Source organism: Balaenoptera ricei, chromosome 5, assembly GCF_028023285.1.
Source record: "Balaenoptera ricei isolate mBalRic1 chromosome 5, mBalRic1.hap2, whole genome shotgun sequence".
NCBI classification, from domain to species: Eukaryota; Metazoa; Chordata; class Mammalia; order Artiodactyla; family Balaenopteridae; genus Balaenoptera; species Balaenoptera ricei.
The window spans coordinates 70,403,527-70,425,105 of NC_082643.1; the positions used below are offsets into that span (position 1 = coordinate 70,403,527).

Genomic DNA, 21,579 nt, shown 5'->3' on the forward strand with positions numbered 1-21,579 from the left:
TCCATCAGCAACTCCTATCAGCTTTACTTTCAAAATATATTGTAAGTCTATCCACTCCTCTCCAAATCCAGGGCCACGGCCCCCATCCAAACTTCCAGGGTCTCTCTCCTGGACAACTGAAAAAGCCTCATAACTTATCTCCCTGCTTCTACTCTACAATCCATTCTTCACAGAGCAGCCAAGTTAATATATATCATGTTTCTTCATGCTCCTGCTTGAAATATTCTGGTGGCTTCCAATTCAAGAAAAATCAAGTCAGAACTCCTTTCTGTGCTCTGTAGGCCGTATATCATATAAAATTCTATATCAAAACTTTTAATGACTTACCCCTCTTCCCAATTTCTTCTCATAGGTTTTATGCCGTAGTCCTAATCCCAACAACCCCACACCAACAAGCAGCCACAAAACTAAACAGAAACCAGAAATAATTGTTTAGAAGAAACTAAGTTTCTTTTTTAAAAAAATAATTTTATGAAAATATTGAATTTATTGGCCAAGATTTTATGCAAAGGGGCAATGTCTAGTTACTGGGTTAATTTTCATGTGTGACACGCATATATAACCCATACTTTAAACTCAGGTTTCAAAGAAGCTTCCCTAAAAATGTTCCAAGAACCATGAACTAAAATAAAAATAAATCACAAATATATACAAGAAATAATACACCAGAAAGCAAGTCTCCATGAGCAGGAACCACAGCAAAAACACCCTGCTGAATCAAACCCAAAATACTTCAGATATTAAAAATTTTAGAATCGAATATAAAATAAGCATGCTTAGCACGTTTAGAAAAATAAAAGAGGATATTCAATGGGATAACTAAGAAATATGAGATTAAATTAATGGGCAAGAAAATTTGTAAAGAAATTAAATAGACTTCTAGAAATAAAATGATATAATAATTATAACAATTAAAATTAGAAACTCAATGGACAAGATAAAAAGCAGATTAGACAAAACTTAATGGAGAACTAGTACAAGGGGCAGCTTAAAAACAAAGGTAGAGAATATGAAAGAGGTTAAGGGACATGAAGAAGAGAATAAGAAGATCCAACACATATCTAACTGGAGTCAAAAAAGGAGAGAAGAGAAAGAATGGGGAAGAGGTAATATTTGCAGAAATAATGCTGAGAATTTTCCAGAATTGATAAAAAAACATGACTCTTAAGATTCAAAAAGCCCAAACACTCGCAAGTAAGGGAGGGGCTGGATCCGCATCCAGATGTATTACAGTGAAACTCAGAACACCAAAACAAAGAAAAATCTTAAATGCTGCCAGAGAGAAAAGCCACTGTATCTTCAAAAGAGCAAAGATTACACTGATGGCTGACTTCCCAAGAGCAAAAATGGAAGTCAGACGATAGGGGAATACTATCTTTAATGTTCTGAGAAAAAAATAACCAACTACTGAAAAAAAGAAATTGAAGGTATAATTTCCAACCTAGAAAGAGGAGTGGAGAGGAGAAGGATAAGAAAAAAGGAAAAAGGAAACCCAATCAATGCAAAAGCAAGAAGAAAAAAGAGGAAAAATATGCCTAGAAAAAGTAGAAAAAGCAAAAACAAAGTAAGAGTATGGAAATAAATCATAACACAAGGGAAATCATGATAAAAATAAATTACATTTCAAGTTAAAAGACAAAGATTGACATTCTAGTAAAAGCAAACAATGGAGACAGTAAGGAGATCAGTGGTTGCCAGGGTCTGGAGGAAGGAGGGAAGGATGAATTGGTTGAGCACATTACCATGCTTACGACAGTGAAACTATTCTGTATGATACTGTATAGTGGATAAATGTCATTATACATTTGTCAAAACCCACAGAACACATAAAAAAAGAGTGAACTCGAATATAAACTGTGGACTTCAGTGAATAATAATGTATCAGTATTGGCTCATCAATTGTAATAATGCAAGATGTTAATAATGGTGGAAACTGAGGAGGTGGGAGTGTGAGCCGGTATATGGGAACTCCACACTTTCTGCTCAATTTGTCTGTAAACCTAAAACTGCTCTGAAAAATAAAATCTATTAATTTTTTTAAAAAAAGCAGACAGTTATTGCCATTGGCAGGGGGAGGGAGGGATGAACAGGCAGAGCACAGAGGATTTTTAAGGCAGTGACACTATGCCATATGATATTACAATGGTGGATATATATCATTATACATTCATCAAAAACCACAGAATGTACAACATCAAGAATGAGTCCTAATGTAAACAAAGGGCTTTGGGTGATAGTCCTGTTTCATTGTAGGTTCATCAGTTGTGGTAGGGCAGGTCACTAGCAGGGAAGGCTGTGTATATGTGGGCTCAGAGGGTCCTATGGGAAATCTCTGTACTTTCTGCTCAATTCTGCTGTGAACCAAAAATGGGTCCAAAAAATAAAGCTTGTTTTGGAAAATCATACAAAGCTATCTAAACAACTTTGTAAATAAGTTGTTTCAAGTGCCTCAATTTGATGAATGAATTAAATAATTTAATAATAATAGTAATAATAAAGACAAAGATTATCAGGACTAAAAACAAACAAACAAAAGCCGCCAGATGCTGATTTCAAGGGACAGACCTAAAGTATAAGAATACATACAAAAAAAAAAAAAAAAAACCACCTAAATTTAAATTTTTCCCCTAAATTTTAATATAACTTTTTCAAATTATGATGGAACATATATGAAGGGGTTTATCTAATGATCTTACTGCTTCATGACATTTCTTTTAGAAATATATTAAAATTTTATTTAGCTTCTTAATTGTTTTTTAGCTCTTTACACCATAAGATTCTGTCTTCTCTAGTAAAGCATCAAGTCATTGACGGTAGAGACCAGTTTTTATATATCTTTGTATTCTACATAATGCTATGGAGTTATGCAGTATGTTATATCCTAATACACTATCTGCAAATGTTACACATTCAATAAACATTTTTATTTAATCTAGTATATTTTGAGATGAGTCAGACTGAATAGTAAACTAATTTCATGCCTGAGTTTCCAGCTCATCAATATTCCAAACATTAACATATTAAATCTCCCAAAAAAGAACAAGAAATGAAATAAATGGTCTCAACTATTACAACAAAATATTTTGGAAATCCTACCTGTTAAATCTACATTAGAAGTGAAACAAAACTAATACAGAGTATTTATGGTTGAAAAAATACAATATCAGAGATTTGCTTTAAAGTATTTTACCAAAAAATATAAGGAAGATAGGTATTAACAACATTAGCAAATGTTAATAATTGTTGGAACTGCTTTAAGGGTACATGAGGGTTCATCATACTCTTTAATCTCATATGTCTGAAAATTTATGTTTTATAATAAAATGCTTTTTTTTAAACATCTTTATTGGAGTATAATTGCTTTACAGTGTTGTGTTAGTTTCTGCTGAATAACAAAGTGAATCAGCTATCTGCATACGTATATCCCCATATCCCCTCCCTCTTGCGTCTCCCTCCCACCCTCCCTATCCCACCCCTCTAGGTGGTGACAAAGCTGATCTCCCTGTGCTATGCAGCTGCTTCCGACTAGCTATCTATTTTACATTTGGTAGTGTATATATGTCAATGCCACTCTCTCACTGCGTCCCAGCTTACACATCCCCCCTCCATGTCCTCAAGTCCATTCTCTACATCTGCGTCTTTATTCCTGTGCTACCCCTAGGTTCTTCAGAACATTTTTTTTCTTTTTTTTTTAGAATCCATATATATGTGTTAGCATATGGTATTTGTTTTTCTCTTTCTCACTTACTTCACTCTTTATGACAGACTCTAGGTCCATCCACCTCACTACAAATAACTCAATTTCACTTCTTTTATTTACATTCCCACCAACAGTGCAAGAGGGTTCCGTTTTCTCCACACCCTCTCCAGCATTTATTGTCTGTAGATTTTTTGATGATGGCCATTCTGACTGGTGTGAGGTGATACCTCATTGCAGTTTTGATTTGCATTTCTCTAACGATTTGTGATGTTGAGCATCTTTTCATGTGTTTGTTGGAGAAATGTCTATTTAGGCCTTCTGCCCATTTTTGGATTGGGTTGTTTGTTTTTTTGATATTGAGCTGCATGAGCTGCTTGTATATTTTGGGGTTTAATTCTTTGTCAGTTGCTTCATTTGCAAATATTTTCTCCCATTCTGAGGGTTGTCCTTTTGTCTTTTTCTGGTTTCCTTTGCTGTGCAAAAGCTTTTAAGTTTCATTAGGTCCCATTTGTTTATTTTTGTTTTTATTTCCATTTCTCTAGGAGGTGGGTCAAAAAGGATCTTGTGGGCTTCCCTGGTGGCGCAGTGGTTAAGAATCTGCCTGCCAATGCAGGGGACACGGGTTCGAGCCCTGGTCTGGGAAGATCCCACATGCCGCGGAGCAACTAAGCCCATGAGCCACAACTACTGAGCCTGCATGTCTGGAGCCTGTGCTCCGCAACGGGAGAGGCCGCAACAGTGAGAGGCCCACACACCGCGATTTAGAGTGGCCCCCACTCGCTGCAACTGGAGAAAGCCCTCGCACAGAAACGAAGACCCAACACAGCCAAAAATAAATATAAATAAATAAATAAATAAATAAATAAAGGATCTTGCTGTGATTTATGTCATACAGTGTTCTGCCTATGTTTTCCTCTAAGAGTTTTATAATGTCTGGCCTTACATTTAGGTCTTTAATCCACTTTGAATTTATTTTTGTATATGGTGTTAGGAAGTGTTCTAATTTCATTCTTTTACATGTAGCTGTCCAGTTTTCCCAGCACCACTTATTGAAGAGGCTGTCTTTTCTCCATCAGATACTCTTGACTCCTTTATCAAAGATAAGGTGACCATATGTGCATGGGTTTATCTCCGGGCTTTCTATCCTGTTCCATTGATCTATATTTTTGTGTGTGTGCCAGTTCCATACTGTCTTGATTACTGTAGTTTTGTAGTATAGTCTGAAGTCCAGGAACCTCAACATAATAAAGGCCATATATGATAATAAAATGCTTTTAAAAAGGAAGCAAAATTATACTCACAAAGTTTCATGTATTTTCCACTCTCTCTGAAAAGCATTTTAGGACTGTTTTTTGTTTGAAGATGAAAATCAAGGCTTTTCTTGGGACCAAATAGCATATTCAGCCCAATAATTAGCATCACTGTCCCTGTTAAAAAAAGAAAGATGAATATATTACATTCTAATCCAAAAAATCCTTCTAATGGTAAATTCCAGGAGCCTTGATTTCATTTAAATGGACATATCCTGAAAAATCAGTTATTGAGTTATCTCAGTACCTAAGTAATTACTCCAGTTTTACTTTTGATAATTAGGATGATCATAAGAAATCAGGTAGGGTTCTAGAAATTATGCTTTACATTAAAAAACCCCAAACTTTTTCTGATGAGGGGTTACTTTGAATTTCCTGAGTGTTTCCTAGTTGTTAGGTTGGTGATAGTGTCGGTCACTGACTGTTGGTCATGCAGGAAAGGGTGGGGAGAAGAGAAAGCAGCCTTCTGGACTGCCTTAGGGACTCAGTCTTCTCCACTGAAGGGACCACAGGCACCGACCGAGTTGAGGAACAGAAGAGGAGGATTTGTAGGTTCTTAATACGGCAGTGTTTGTGGCAACAGTTCTGGCCTGGATTGTGGGTCCACACAGAGGATGCACGCTGGAATTCACACTGGGCCAAGAAAGATGAGCTTAACTGGGGTGCATTCCAATGTAGCTTACACATGAAGTCTACATACTTCTAACGTTGTATATAATGAGAATGGAAACAGAGGTATGATTGAACAATATATAAATTAGAGAATGTCAAGTAAAAGTTATGCTTAGGTGGAAGGCTAAAAAAAAAAAAAAGTTATGTGCAATTTCCAGGAAATAGCAGGAGAAACCTAGACAATACATTTATATCTAGTTTCTGATCTAATACAGATTCTTTTCAATCATTATTCAAAGCTACTCTGAACATTACTAATGTTCCTTAGTTTTTGTGGCCTTATCGACATAACGTCACTCTTACTGAAAAGAATTCTTAGTTGTTTGAAGCTGGAATAAAGCACGATTTCTGCAATTCCATAAGTAGCGAGAAGGAACTCAAAACACCCTTCATTCATAACATTCTAAAGAAAGAAATATATGCTTAGCATGGCTCTTACTTTCATTCGTTTGCTCCACATGGCAGACCCCCAAACAAGCTGGAGTAAGAAAAAAGCAGGGCATTGGATAGGAAGATAGAGCAGGAGAGAGTACACACACCTGAAAGAAATCAGAAGAAATACAAGGTTCGCAAAGCCGAGACTATCGCAGAGGAAATGCAGCAATGTATGTCTCTGATCAGCTGACAGCCTGGATGTCCCAGCAGAAATAGCAAATCCTCAAAAGTTTTTAAAAATATCTCACATAATTGAAAAATACCTCTTCCAAATCAGCCTGTCCTGACAGATGTCTAGCTCATAGAGGAGAAGAGTTTATGTGAAAATGTACAGGGCGATTTGGATATATTCCAAGGGCACAAGGGGGAACTGCAGACGAACATAAGTAGAAGCCCAGACTTTTGTGCAGCACTTACCCCAGCTGTAACCCCCTAAGAATCTGTCTAATCTGATGTGTGGTATCTCCCCCACTACACGGAAGCTCCAGGTGGGTAGGACCCTATGTCTCTTAAATCCCCTACACCTGGCACTGTGCCTGGACCATAGTAGGTGCAAAATAATTTTTTAATGAATAAATGAACAAATGGAAAAATGTCTGAACAAACAAGAACTGAATCCCCTATTAACATGTTTTGTCTCCTCAGTTTTTCAAAGATTTTATCCTGGAGGCTCTGGACATGTTTTACTTAAAATAAAACGACAAGCAATATCTGATCTGTGTCTGCCTGGTACACATCAGTAATTTCACTATTGCCAGAAGACAGTTTCTGAAATATTGAACTGAACTAAGTTTATGATATTTTAATTTTGGTACATAAGTTCATAACCACTGAAATGGAAGATATGTACTCTATGATTTGAGAATTTACCATTTACACTAAAATTCACACATGAAAAAATCTTTTGGTAAAAAGACGGTAAATAAAAACCATACATAAAATTCAGGGGAACCAAAAAAAATCACACTTCCTATATATATTTACAAGCCTACCACCAAAATAGCAATGTACGCACCATGCTCATATTTTTTCCTTACATATCATATAATATGGGGTTACGGGGACCTCTTTTATACCTTATTATGGATTAAACTTGTTTTTTTCACAGCTATTCACTTCCAAGGCCTTTGCAGTAATAAATATTACTGAAACTCATTAATGAATTAAGAAATTTCTTTTTAAATACTAATTTAGACATTCCTCCAGGTTTTTTTTTTTTTAACCAAAACAGTCTATTTCAATAAGAAAGGCAAGATCATCCTATTTATCTTAATCAGTCATGTAAAGTGCTAAATCCTAGTCAGCCCTGAAGGGAATTTTTGAGTAGTTACTTGAATCCAGACCTTTCACATGTACTCACCCAAAAGTACATCAGATCTTTCTCTAGCATACACACCTCCTGGGACAAATTTAAAAGCTGTGCACCATGCACAGAAAAATATTTCTAGAAGATAAAATACCATGGCAGTGGTCATGGCTTTCCCACGGCCTGACCCTGAGCTGATAAGGTGTCCAAGCACTTGAGGCCACATGGACGCCGTGAAGAGGGCGAGCACACAGCCAGAGAGAGCGGCTGCCCACGTGGGCAGGTAAAGGAGACCCAGAGCCGAGGTCGCTCCTGTTTGTGAGAGAGAGAAAGAAAAACAATCAGACAGGAAAGTCGTAATAGTCTCCTCCATTTTCTTAAAAAAAAAAAAAAAAAAAGAGGAATAATAAGCTTATAGGACGACCGATTTATAGCTATTTAGAGCCAGAAGGGACCTTAGGGGCATTCTGGTTCAATTTCTAGACTGGTGAGAAACTAAGGTCTTTGCAAGGTTAACATGCTTTGCTCAAGGTCATGCAGCTAGTTACTTGCACAACTGGAGGTGGAATGTGGGTCCAGTAAATCTCAGTCCAGTGCTATTTCTTCAGGAAGAACAGCAGGAGAGAAGAAGGCATTTTTAGGTTATTTGTGTTAAGATCCTTATAGCAAAAACTGGAAAAAAAAAAAGGAAATTACCTGTAATACCAAAAATTTGTTAATTTAATTTAACCAGCCAGATCTAGGGCATTAGAAAGCATGCAGAGTCATGTTTGTAGAACATTTTTGTTAAGAAACTTTCTAAAGGAGTTTAAATGCTGCCCTTCGTCCCACAATATATAAGTTGACTTTACCAACCCCATAGCCCCCAAAGAAGCTGTGACTGAGACTGCATTTGTAGACTCACTGCTTTACAGTTCTGCAGGCAGTTCATTCATTCACACAACAGCCTCGGAGGTGGTGGGGGCTGTGCCATCTGCCTGGTCCACAGCAGGCACTTAGTAAATGTTTGCTAATTCGTTGAGCCAAATCTGAGGGAATATAACATTTCTCCATAGTCCTATGAAATCCGCTTTGAGACAGCAGCACAGCAGGGACTTATAGCACCCCATTTTGGAGCCATCAATATAACACCTTTGCAGAGAATATGACATCCTCTAGACATTGGACATTTCAGTCAATGTTTTATAACAGTGAGCCACCCTTCAAGTATGTCTACAGCAGCCTCCTTACTGCTTGCGGCAAGAACCCCGAGAAGAGGATCCAGCCAGCTTCTTAGTGCCCCATGGCACTCACCCATCAGTAAGTTCTACTTGCACCATCACAGGACAATGCCATGTGACTGCCTATTCCTCCCCACTTCAAAAACAACCCACAGATTTTAACTCTATAGTTAGACCTTCAAAATCTTAGATCCAACAACAATTATTTTAATGATAAAAGTTTTTTTTCATTTTGAAATGAACAAACATAATGCCTATTCACTGCAGAAATTTTAAAAATACAGAACTGTGAACAAGCAATTGAGGATCGCCTAGGACTGAGATGCGATGATCCCAGCTAATACTCCTATGTATTTCCCCTATGTCTTTTTCTGTGTATATGCAGAAGTATTTTTACATAAATGGAATCGTACCACATATTGAGGATTATATTCTGCTTTTTGTGGGACATTATACCAAGAACATTTTTTTCATGTTATTAATGTTTTTCTTCTAAAACATGTTTATGTACATACACTCTTGCACTGCATAAATACACACAAAAATAAGCAACCATTTTCCTATTCTTGGCCATTTAGGAAGCTTCTGACACTGTGAGGAACATCTTTCTTTGTCAATTAATCTCTTATTACACCTCTGATTATTTTCTTAAAATAATTCTTAAAAAGATTCTTAGACGTACAACTATGTCAAGAGGCAAAAGCATTTTAAAGAGTCAATACTTGTGGTCAACTGCCTTCCCAGGAGGTTATACCAGTTCTCACTTCCTCCAGAAACTCTGCCAAAAGTCCAAAAGGTGAGCCTTTTGAACCCTGCCAAAAGCATTCCTTTTTAAAAATCTTTACCAAATTAATGATTAAGTCATAGCATATTTTGATTTTCATTTATTTGATTATTAGGGAGAGGGAATTTTTCCTGTTTACCAGCTTATAATGACTATTTTTCAAAAGAATGAGTCCTAGTTTGATATTTTAATCTAAAGATATCAAAATGACTTTGTTGTGTCTGTCTTACTACACAGAATTACCTGAAGGGAAAGAAAACATCTCTTCAAATTTCCCTCGACTGTTACCACTTTCATTTTTAATTTAGTTTCTATTTTTAAACAGGCTACATATTTTTAAATCCACTAAAACTGTACTTTTATTCTTTTTAATTTATTTTATTTATTTATTTTTTGGCTGCGTTGGGTCTTCATTGCTGCACGCGGGCTTTCTCTAGTTGCGGCGAGCGGGGGCTACTCTTCGTCGCGGTGCGCGGGCTTCTCATTGCGGTGGCCTCTCTCGTTGTGGAGCATGGGCTGTAGGTGTGCGGGCTTCAGTAGTTGTGGCACGTGGGTTTTAGTAGCTGTGTCTCACGGGCTCTAGAGTGCAGGCTCGGTAGTTGTGGTGCACAGGCTTAGTTGCTCCGTGGCATGTTGGATCCTCCCCTACCAGGGCTCGAACCCATGTCCCCTGCATTGGCAGGTGGATTCTTAACCACTGCGCCACCAGGGAAGCCCCTAAAATTGTACTTTTAAATAGATTATAAATTCAATCCAAACTCTGAAAGGTAAAAAAAGAGTCCCTCTGTCCCCTGTCACCTATTAGTTCCCCTAGTGAAGGCCAACAGTGTTAGCATTTTCTTCTGCATCCTCCCAGAGGTAGTCTGTGCACAGGAAGAAAAATGCCTGTGTGTGCATTTCCCTCTTTGTACACCAGTGGTAGCACATGATACACCGTTACTTTACCTTTTTCTCTTAACTATACAGCTTAACTATTTTTCGTTTGAGACTGAGTCCTCCCAAATAATCCCCCCCAGATCTTTACAACATCTAAGACACCAAGCAGAATTCATGGTAATTGAATATTCCAATGATATTTATAGTAACTAACATGTTCACTTTTAATCAAGTTTCTCATATAATAAAACTGTAAGCACACTGTATAGTACACTGGGGTCCTATCAGTGCATTTAGTACATTTATGCCTTTTTAAATAGAACTTTGATTTTACTAATTTAATTGTCATCAAGATCTAAAGTTCCTGTATCTTTGCATTTGGGAAATTCTATTGGTCACTGCCATAATTAATTTCATACTGGGACCCAGCTGGGACTTTAACTGTACAATGAAAAAATATGATTTCTTTTTCTGCATTCTGCTTTATGAGGTGTTTTCCAGAGACGAATCACAGTGAAAAGTGGGCACCATCTCTAGATAATTGTGAGCTCCTACTGAATTCAGGTGAGCAGACCATCAGAGAGGGAGACAGAGCTCACGAATTACGGCCCTGCTTTCCTCTCTACTGCAAACAGCCCATTAGAAGCCCTAAATCTGCTTGCCCCTAGGGCCTTTTATTTCACACTTCAGAGAGACAGTCAAACTAAATTAGGTTTAACTCTCCGAGGCTATGTTTACTTATCTGGGGAAATAAGCATAAGCATAAAACAACAAGTTCACAGCTTTTCTGTTCTTTAAGTTTATGTTTCTGTGGACCTCAGTTTTCCCATGTTTGAAATGAAGCTGCTAATTACCTGCCCAATAAGCCTTTTGCTCCTATTCCATAAGAAAAGGCATGATATAAATGCTGCACAACTTTCAATGTATTTCATGTTCATTTTCCTAATTGCATAGAGATTAAGAAGCTATATATGCTCACTGCACACTCCACATTTACAAAGTTCCCTGGCCATTTTTGTGCGGAATCTCAGGAGGCATTTCTCTGATGAGAAGAAAGGTTACTCCTACATTATATTCACACAAGCATCCCCACATGGAATGTCTACCCGAAAATACACAAGCAAGTAAAAACAGCTGAACGTGACTGCAACTGTTTGCTCACACAGCTCCAGGAGGATGAGGACCTCATTAACCTCAGGAATTAAGTAGCCTATTTGGATGACATACACGTCTTCACGCAAGGATGATGGCACTGAGGGTGCACAGAAACGTACCTACGAGGTTATTTAACCCTCATCTTCCATTACTGTTACGTGTAGTCTCACAAACCCACGCCCAGCCTCTAGTACAAAACTCTGCATCACCTGCTTAATTAAAATGTATAAGGACATCTCTCCTCACAGAAACCAAACATAGTATTTGCCCTGTCACAGAGCAGGAAGTTTTTTATTTAACACTAAAACTGACTCTCACCATTCCTGCCTTTTAAGGGGAAGGGAGCAGAGTGGCATAATTCAGTTTCAGTCACAGTAATGAAATGGTCATAATCATAAAAATAAGTAGATTGCTCCAGAAATAGGATAGTTTTCATTGATATTCTATATTCCTGAAGGGTGTGAATGGGCAGAGAGGGTCCAAGCCTTTGAATAAGCAAACATGGACCCCAAGGCTGGGTAGAGGAGTGAGGGCCAAACTGTTACACACAAAAGAGAAAGGGAAATTGAGCTTCATTGTGGAGTCCCAAAGGAAGGTATTCCTGAAAACAGATGCTCTTGGAGAGGGGAAGAGGTCTGGCAAAGTGGCAATGTCTGACCCTACATCTCCTCAGACTGTCAATAAAACTGTTCCGGGCTTCCCTGGTGGCTCAGTCGTTGAGAATCTGCCTGCCAATGCAGGGGACACGGGTTCGAGCCCTGGTCTGGGAAGATCCCACCTGCCACGGAGCAACTAAGCCCGTGAGCCACAATTACTGAGCCTGCGCGTCTGGAGCCTGTGCTCCACAACAAGAGAGGTCGAGACAGTGAGAGGCCAGCGCACCGGCGGTGAAGAGTGGCCCTCACTTGCCGCAACTAGAGGAAGCCCTCGCACAGAAATGAAGACCCAACACAGCCATAAATAAATAAATAAACAAATAAAATTTAAAAAAAAAAACACAACTGTTCCTGACATCTGTGCCTGGATAAGTCATTTAGGAGGCGAGGGAGTGTGTGTCAGCCCAGTCGGGGGATAAGACAGCTAAGGAGGAGAGGGAAAGTGAAGAGGAGGAAGCAGGGACCTGGAACCAGTAGCCACTGGTAACCGTGGTGACATCTGGGTTTTAGTGGCTGCACTTGGTGAGACTATCCCACCGGGCAACAGCACATGTTGTATGGTCATCTCCTTCCACTCCAGGGGCACATGGAGTAAGTTGGACAATTGCAAGTAAATTGGACAACGAAGCATTTCTGTAGGAAAACCACACACCTGTCATCCACCAGGTTAAACTGGGACCAGGAAACCATGAACAAGGTGAAAGCATCAATCCACTCGCCAAGCCCAGCAGAACTGCACCTCTGTAAAAAAAATGACACGTTATAGGACATCTGACATTGTTACTACTCCATTGTCCCAGATATAAAACAGATATGTATCTCCTACCTCTAGGCACATCCAAAAGATAATATGAGTATGAAACAACCAATGAGATAATGAAAGCCCACTGGGAACCAATATTATATACATTCAGAACATTGACATAAAAGCACCTCTGACTTGAGATAAACGATATCTGCAGTCTTTCATGGTCAGTGTAAACACAGAAATTGAGTTTTCTCAGACTATTAAATTATAGTTCATATTGGCCACGTGACATTTTAAATGACTCTGCCAAAGATAAAAAGAAAAAGACACTAGGAATAGTTTCTATTTAGTGTGCCTCTTTTCATTCTTTTCTCAACCTCAATACTGCTTTTATCAATAGTCTCTGCCTTCCTGGGACTGATGTGAGTTTGGTAAATAATTAATAGTTGTGTGTTTTTAAAAACAACCACAAACTATTTCATTCTTTTGCTACTTTGGCAAAAACTTGGAGGAGGAGGAAAAAAAAAGAATTTAAACTTTAGGGGAAAATCCAGCAGCAATAAAAGCTACAACATGGCACTCAGTGAAACAGCTATAATATAAATAAACTAAAAAACATAGTACTTACTACATACCAGGCACTGTTTGAAGATTTTACATATATTAGCTCATCTAACACTCACAAGTCTGTAGGTAAATGCAATAATTATCCCCATTTTGCAGGGGAGGACACTGGGGGAAAGAGCACTAAGAAACCTGCCACAGATTGTACACAGTCGCCCACATAGGACTAAGAATCCAAAAAAGCCCCTCCAGCTCTGGAGTGAGGCTCTCAGCCGCTCTCCTGCCTATCCCCACCTTCTAAGGTTAAGAGTGGTCCTGGGTCTACAGAACAGAGAAAAGGCTGGCGAGGACACTGTTGATCATTGTCTATCCCCAAGTCAACGACAAATGTTTATGAGGACCTACTGTGTGCCAGGCTCTGTTCTAGGGGCTTGGGATGCGTCAGTGAACAAAGATCCCTTTCCTTCATGCGCTCACATTCCAGTGGGGGAGAGGGCCAGACAATAAACACAGTTAGAAAATAACACAGGATATTAGAAGGTAGAAAACAGCACAGAAGAGGGAGAGTTTTGGGGTTGGGAGTGCTGGGGTGGGCTAATGGGAAGTTGGAACATGAGGCTAAGACCGTGTCCTGCTCCCTCATCCTCCCAGGCTCTGTGGTCTGCACTGATCCTCTGGTTTCCCAAAGTCCCCTCAGCACCATCTGTGCCTGTCTCTCACCTTCCTCCCATCTCCCACATCTTCAGCCCATCAAAACAGATTTATGACCCATTCCCTTAAGTAGAATCTAGAGAATTTGAGAGAGCAATTCCTACTATGACGGTCATAGGTGATGATGATCTAATGCAACATTTCTCAGACAGGGTTCTGAGAAACATCAATTTTATGATGTGTTGATAGGTGTTCTCACAAAGGAATTCCATGTTCGAGTAAGTTGGAGAAACTCCCGAGAGTCTCTGTGATGCTAATGTGCCTGTGAGTCACAAAGGAAGATGAAGTACAGTGTTTCCAAAACCTACTTGATCTAAAAGAGGTTTGGGTTTTGCTTGTTTTTTGTCTCAGATTACCCATTCACATCTCAAGAAACCAGTGTTCCACACAACACAATTTGGGAAATGCTGGTCTCAGGCGTTGCATCTCCATCTTCAATGTGTCACTCCAGCATACAAAATCATAAAATGAAAACCTTCATTTTAAAGGTGAGCAAAACAAGGCCAGGGATGTCAGGCGACTGGTCCAAAGCTGAATGGTGAATTGCTGTCGGCCAACCAGGACTCCAGCCCTCGAGGCTGGCCTCGGATTCCTGGTCCAGTTCTCCTGTTGCTCTTCCGCACGTCTTATGCTTGTTTTCATGGAAGCTTTGGACATGAAGCTTTAACACACAAGAATAAACTCCTTCCCTCCCCCTCTCTTCTTCTGTGCCTTTCTTCCTTCTCTCCCCTCCTCCCCAATATGCCAGAGCATCCAAGATCAAAAAGATATAGACTCTGGATGAGATCACATATGTACACTTCCTAGCTCAGGGCCGGATACAGAGGAACTCATAAGTATTAGTTCCTTTTCCCATTCCTGGCCCTCAAAGAGTTTAGCGTCTAGAAAGGATGAAGGACATAAAATAACTGTAGTATAAACAATTTGTAATACAGAATAATAATAAGAGATGTACAAGGAGGTGGGGATGGGATGGGCATTCAAGGTAGCCTGTGGGATAATCAGAGAAGACTTCACAGAGGAGATGCATGACCTGGGTTTTGAAGGGTGAGTAAGAGCTTGCCAAGACATCAAGGCAGAGGAGGTAGCCCAGACACAGGTTAGAGAACGTACATGCAGATGGAGGACTGGGACAATCTGGCACGTCTAGGGAACTGAAAGTGATTTCAGCCCAGGTGAAGCATGGGGATAAGGCAGGGAGCATCTTTAAAAAATTAAGTGAGGGTGAGGGTGCAGATCCTGTCTCATATGACCTGGTTTGGGGGAGAAAAACTGCTGAAAGGTTTTAAGCAAAAGAGTGATGGAGTCAGGTGTGCATCTTAGAGATCTCACTCTCAGTGTGGAGATGGCCACACTGCAGAGAGGCCATTAGAAGACCAGAGCAGTAGCCTGATGAAAGATGGGAGGATCCACTAAGGAGATATGGTGGGGGATAGGGAGGGAGGCACAGATGCTTTAAGAGAAGTAGTAGAATCGACTGGACTTAATACCAAGTGAGATGCAGAAAATGAGGAAGACACACAATTCTAAGACGACTCCTGGTTTCCAGCTTAGACGGTAGAGGGATAGATAGAGTAAAAACCAAGGCCCGGAGGAGGAAGGACATGTCTGGGTAGTGAAAACTACTGAGCCAGACTTGGACACACTGCATGTGAGACAACTGTGGGATGTGCCCAGACATCCTCTGGGGAAAGAGCCAGTGTGTCTCCATATGTGGGAATTTCAGCGTTTTAGGAGAAAACAGATATCTGAGGCAGAAGTTTTAAGGGTTCCTCCCATCTTTTTACGTGAAAGGCTGGACCTGGCCATGGGAGAAAAGAGGTGTCAGGAAGAGTAGAGAGAGGGTCAGTGAGGACCAAGCACAGGAACCAGCACTTAAGCTCAAGACTGCTAACTCCTTGGGAGCCCCACAGCTGGAACAAGTCCCACAGTACAGAGGATGCAGAGCTCCCCCAGGCTTCCCTCCTTTGCAGAGATTAAAGCTCTCTGCCTTGCTGCCAACCCGGTCTCTCATCAAGGCCCTCTGGTCTCATCCTACCCAGTGCCCATAACTGTAATAGGCACATCTGGAGGAATGCCATGCTTTCCCTGGCACCGAGAACGCTCTTCTTGGCAGGAATTCCTCAGCGTGCCCATGCAGGAGCTCCCAGGACCTCTCACTTAGCCGTGCACTATCCTCAGTCCTCCCTCATCTACCTCCCAGCAATCCCTCAGCACTGGGGCAAATACCCCTCCAGCTCTGTCATCTCCAGAGTAGATCCAGTACTGTCCTACTGCAGTAATGTCCTGCAATATTTCTGACATCTAGGGAAAGAGGAACACGAAACATCTGGCTGGTGCAGATCTAGCTGCTCACACAGAGGAGGAATTTCTTCAACAATACTAGCCAATTTCTGGATTGCTTCCAAACCCAAACTCACCCACATGGGTTAGGATCTGGCCCTGGATGGGGATGCCCACTCACTGCCCATCTGGAAACAAGAGAGACTTCTCCAAAAATCCAGCGGGTAAGGAACATGAGACTGCCAAAGGCAGCCCCTGCCAACAACCAGTTCGGTCTAGAAGCCATCACCCTCGCTGCCTCACCAGACTTCTTCCCCGCAGGTCTACAGGAGGCACCATCTAGAATGAAAAATGGAAAAGGATCAGTTACATGGAAATTTACCCTCTCTATTTAACAGAATGGTACCTGGCTTCAAGGAGCTTACTTCAGAAGAGGAGACGAGACGCAATCCAAAGCAGAACGTGCTGGGAGATAGTCAGTGCGAGAGGTTATTTCAGGCAGGCTAGATTGGGAACGATTTAGGGAGAACAAATCATTTTGGAATTTGACAACTGAAAATGCAGAAATTTATTTACTTCTTTAAAGTGAAATTAACAGTATGAGCTAAAATATATGTACAAAAAGTGAAAGGTATGTTCAGGGAACAAATGCAGTCCACCTTGAGTGGAACACTTTCAGAATACCAGGCTGCTTCTCCCCAAAAGAAAAGGGCTCTCATCAGCTCGGTGTTTTGTGACCACCTAGAGGGGTGGGATAGGGAGGGTGGGAGGGAGGGAGGGAGGGAGATGCAAGAGGGAAGAGATATGGGGACATATGTATATGTATAACTGATTCACTTTGTTATAAAGCAGAAACTGACACACCAGTGTAAAGCAATTATACTCTAATAAAGATGTTAAAAAAAAAAAAAGCCCTGAGGATAGGGCAAAATAATTACTATTCTTTGTATGTCTTTGGATGGTTTCACTGGATAAGTTTAATATACATTAAAAAAAATAGCAATAAAGGAAGGGAATGTGCTAATGTGGCAAAACTTCCCCAGTTTTGATGATGTCAGTGGACAGTATTCATTTAATCCCTCCCTAGAACTCATTTGTGTATACCCCTCTCCTTTTCTCTCACCCCTTCTCATCTTTACTCCCCTCATAGTATCTCCCATTCCGAGGTCTCAACAAACAATTTAGCATGTGTAATAAATATAAATACTGAATAAAATAAGAAAAAAAAAGCACAGGGCTCTCGTCTAACCCTCTGTGTCCCCGGAGTGACAACAGTGCATCGCCTGAGCAGTTACCATGGGCCAGGCCCTGTGCCCAGCCCTTTACATGAACTCATTTAATCTTCACAACCACTTTATGAGGTAGGCTTTATTACTAATCCCATTTCACAGATTAAAAAACTGAGGCCCAGAGAAAACAAGTAACTTGCCCAAGATCATACAGCTGGTAAAGAGAGCTTAGGCAGCACCTGTGTACTTTACTATACTATACTTCCCGGGACTGTTTAACCACGAGGTCTCAGTTTGTTGCATTAATGACTTCACATACAGAAACGTAACAACTGGAGAAAATGCTGGCAGTAGAATTTCTTTGTAGGAACAGAGAGCCTGCTGGGTAGATGCTTCATGACACTGAGAAGCCCTCTCCAGGATAGAAAGAAAACTTCGGGTCTGCCTGTGAGGGTGACAGCCCGATTTCACAAAGAGGAAGAAAGCCATTCTGCCAATAAAGGAGTGAGAGGAAGGAGAAGCAGAGCTGAAAGTTATAGGGATGAGGGAGAGAAGATGTGAAGACGGAAGGAGGCCAGGACCTGGAGGTTAGGAGACAGTCTTTGGAGAAGAGAGAAGCCTAAGCTGCATTTGCTGATTAACACTGCTGCATACTATGGTGGGTGACCCTCCCCCAAGACCCAGCAAATCTTCAATAAAGCTACCCCCAAAAATGCCTGGGATGATCAGATATCCTGGGGAAGCTGGTGAGAAGTCAAGTTTTGTAAATGGGGCACAGTGTAAAAACAGGAAGGGACCAACAACTGGGTCACATAAATTTAAAACAGAGGTGAGAAAGAAGAAAACTCCAGTCGGGAAATGTAAGCGATACCCTGAATCCAGATCCTTATCAGGCTGTACCTGTGAAATGTGCTGCCTGAGTTTCTACTTTTAGCGATTTATGAAATATAAAACATATATTAGGGCACTAGACCGAGTTCTAAATGTTCTAATTAATATCAACGTCCCTCGACCAATTTACGTGCATGATGTTCCCTTGTTCTCACTAACCCCACCTCATGCCAAAATTCGGGCCAAGGGGGAATTATACAAGCCCTTTGTTCATGGTGAGCCAAACCCTCTAAACTTCCATTAATCTGTGAGATTTCTCCTTGTATTTACAAAAGAACAGCGACTCACTGAGAGTTACACACAAAGCCAGGAGCAAGTTATGTAGAATCTAGTAACACTTCTCCCTTCTTTTCAGAAGAGTCTCGAGTTAGCATGTGAAGCAAATGTCCAAGTTTGTTTGTCAGCTCCAGACAGGTGATCTGAAAGGTGGTATGAATATGTAGGATTTCCTTTCTTTTTAAATTTCATATTTGGTGCTTAAATATGTTCAGAGCTGGGCCCGGGGCGGGGCGGGAACAAAAGCAAAAAACAAACAAACCAAAGAAAACCCAAACAAACCCATGCAGTTCCCACCGTCCTCGTCCTGGAAAGTCCTGTCCAGAGGGAAAGAGGAGGAAGACAGAGCTGAAAGCCAGCAGGGAGTATGAGGCCTGGGTCTACTCTCGCACTCCACGCTGAGACAAGCCAGAGACGGACTGCTATGGTCACCGTCTATGCTGGCGAGCAAAAGGTGCCTTCTGCCTAGATAACCGTCCACTACCTGTGCCGGCTACTCTTGCAGAGGGAGAAAAAGTAGAAACGGAGATAGAGTGCAGAAAGACTAGTTTTATCTTTCCAAGATGTGTTACATTCAGATAAGAAAGGTAAATAAACTGTGCAAGAGAGAAAATCCCTAAATAAACTGGGCCTACACTTACCTGTGTAAATGCGATCAAGTGTGGCGGTGGTACTTAATGTCAGTATCACTCTGTTGGACATCTGATAAGTCCAGACTGGGTTCAGTGAAGTGTTCCAAATGCGGAGAACAACAAGAAGAATCTGTCCTAAAATGAATCCCCAGATTCTGAAGTACCTGTAGGGACAGAAGTATTTTTAACAACTTTTTATGTGGTTTCAATGTACTATGTCCATTGTGAATTTCACAGTGTCAGAGAAGGAGTATATGAGGTAGTCTTGTTGGTAATCTACATGACTTAGCCTTGTTGGCACATGACTTAGCCTTTGTATAGCCCGTTACCTAGGCAACTTGTTAGAATGCCTTCATTCTCACAACATTATTGAGACTGATGGCAAATATTCACATCCCGACTTTGTGAAAAGGAGAAAAGTGAGACTTCTACAAGGCCTTATGCAAGGTAAATACTATATCTTGCAACTCCTGGTCCCAACCTTCCCTTTGGTAACTGACCACATTTGTTTGTCTGTAGGCACAAGATATGAACCATACCTTTGCAAACCACTTCCTGTCCACCACGTCACGGCTTGCACTACCAGTGAGGAAGACAGACGGAGCGCGAGAACCAAGAGCCGAAGTTAGGCATTTGGAGCCTGGAAGGAGGCTGTGCTGCCTGCAGATTAAGGAGAGCTGAACGTTTCTGGCAATCACGCGTTGGTATTCGATGATCTGCATTTGATAACTGCTGTGTCTGATACCATGGTTACACTCGGGAAGATAGAGTTAATATATAATTATCTGCGTGCATAAATCTTTTTGAAAATTTTTATTGAGATATCATTCATACCATAAATTCACTCTGTTAAAGTGTATGATTCAATGGTTCTTAATACATTCACAAAGTTGTGCAACTCTTACCACTATCTAATTCCAGAACATTTTCATCACCCCAGGAAGAAACCTGTGCCCATTAGCAGTCACTCCCTTCCCTCCTCTTCCCCCCAACTCCGACCCCCAGCCCCCGGCAATCACTTACCTACTTCCTATCTGTATGGATTTTTCCTATTCTGGACATTTCATATAAATGAAATCATAAAATATGCAGCTTTCTGTGACTGGTTTTTTTTCACTTAGCATAATGTTTTCAAGGTTCATGCATGTTAATGGGCCTAGAGACTATCATACTAAGTGAAGTAAGCCAAACGGAGAAAGACAAATATCATGTGATACCACTTATACGTGGAATCTTACCAAAAAAAAAAAAAAAGATACAAATGAACTTATTTGCAAAAGAGAAAGAGATTCACAGACAGAGAAAACAAACTTATTGTTACCAATGGGAAAAGTAAGAGTGGGGGACAATTAGGAGGTTGGGATTAACATATACACACTACTATATATAAAATAGATAACCAACAAGGACCTACTGTATAGCACAGGGAACTATTCTCAGTATTCTGTAATAACCTATAGGGAAAAAGAATCTGAAAAATATATTATATTATATATAAAATTGAATCACTGTGCTGTATACCTGAAACTAACATGACATTGTAAACCAATTAAACTTCAATAAAATCTTTTTTTAAAAAAGGTCCATGCACAATATGAAAAGAGGAAATATAGGTCCAGAGGGAAATATACAGGAGCTCTGGACTGCAGAAGGTTTAAAGGTGGTTTCCCAGAAGTATCACTTTAGCTAAGGCCTGAGCATGAGTAAAAGTTACCTGGCAGGAGAAAGAGAAAGTGCATTCCAGGCTGAGGTCCCAAGGCAGAGAGAGCCTGGTCTGCAGTGATGCACCTCATATGTTGGATACTCAGAGCAGATTCTTGTTAAATACTCCCTCGCTATTCAACACAATTATTCAGGAATAATCATAGATGAAACAAAGGAATAATGAAAGTCATCACAAGAAAAAAATTTTTTTGTGACTGTGTATGGGGACAGATGTTAACTAGACTTATTGTGGTGATTGCTTAGCAATATATATGAATATGGAATCATCATGTTATATTCATGAAACTAATGTTAATTAGTTTATAATTAACATTAGTTATAATGTTAATTATACCTCAATAAACACAGACACACACAAGAATAATGGCCAGTGAAAAATGCAGATAGTGAAAATCTTTTGCTGAAT

General features: G+C 40.3%; 1 protein-coding gene across 1 annotated transcript in view; it reads right to left on the minus strand.

Annotated features, from left to right (window-relative positions):
* CWH43 (cell wall biogenesis 43 C-terminal homolog) overlaps positions 1–21,579 on the minus strand; it is a 51,382-nt gene that overhangs the window by 24,514 nt on the left and 5,289 nt on the right. The window contains 7 exon segments of the mRNA XM_059923036.1: positions 328–407; positions 5,002–5,127; positions 7,478–7,735; positions 12,767–12,855; positions 16,558–16,759; positions 19,458–19,612; positions 19,988–20,108. Of these exon segments, the coding sequence (XP_059779019.1) occupies positions 328–407; positions 5,002–5,127; positions 7,478–7,735; positions 12,767–12,855; positions 16,558–16,759; positions 19,458–19,612; positions 19,988–20,108 (1,031 nt within the window).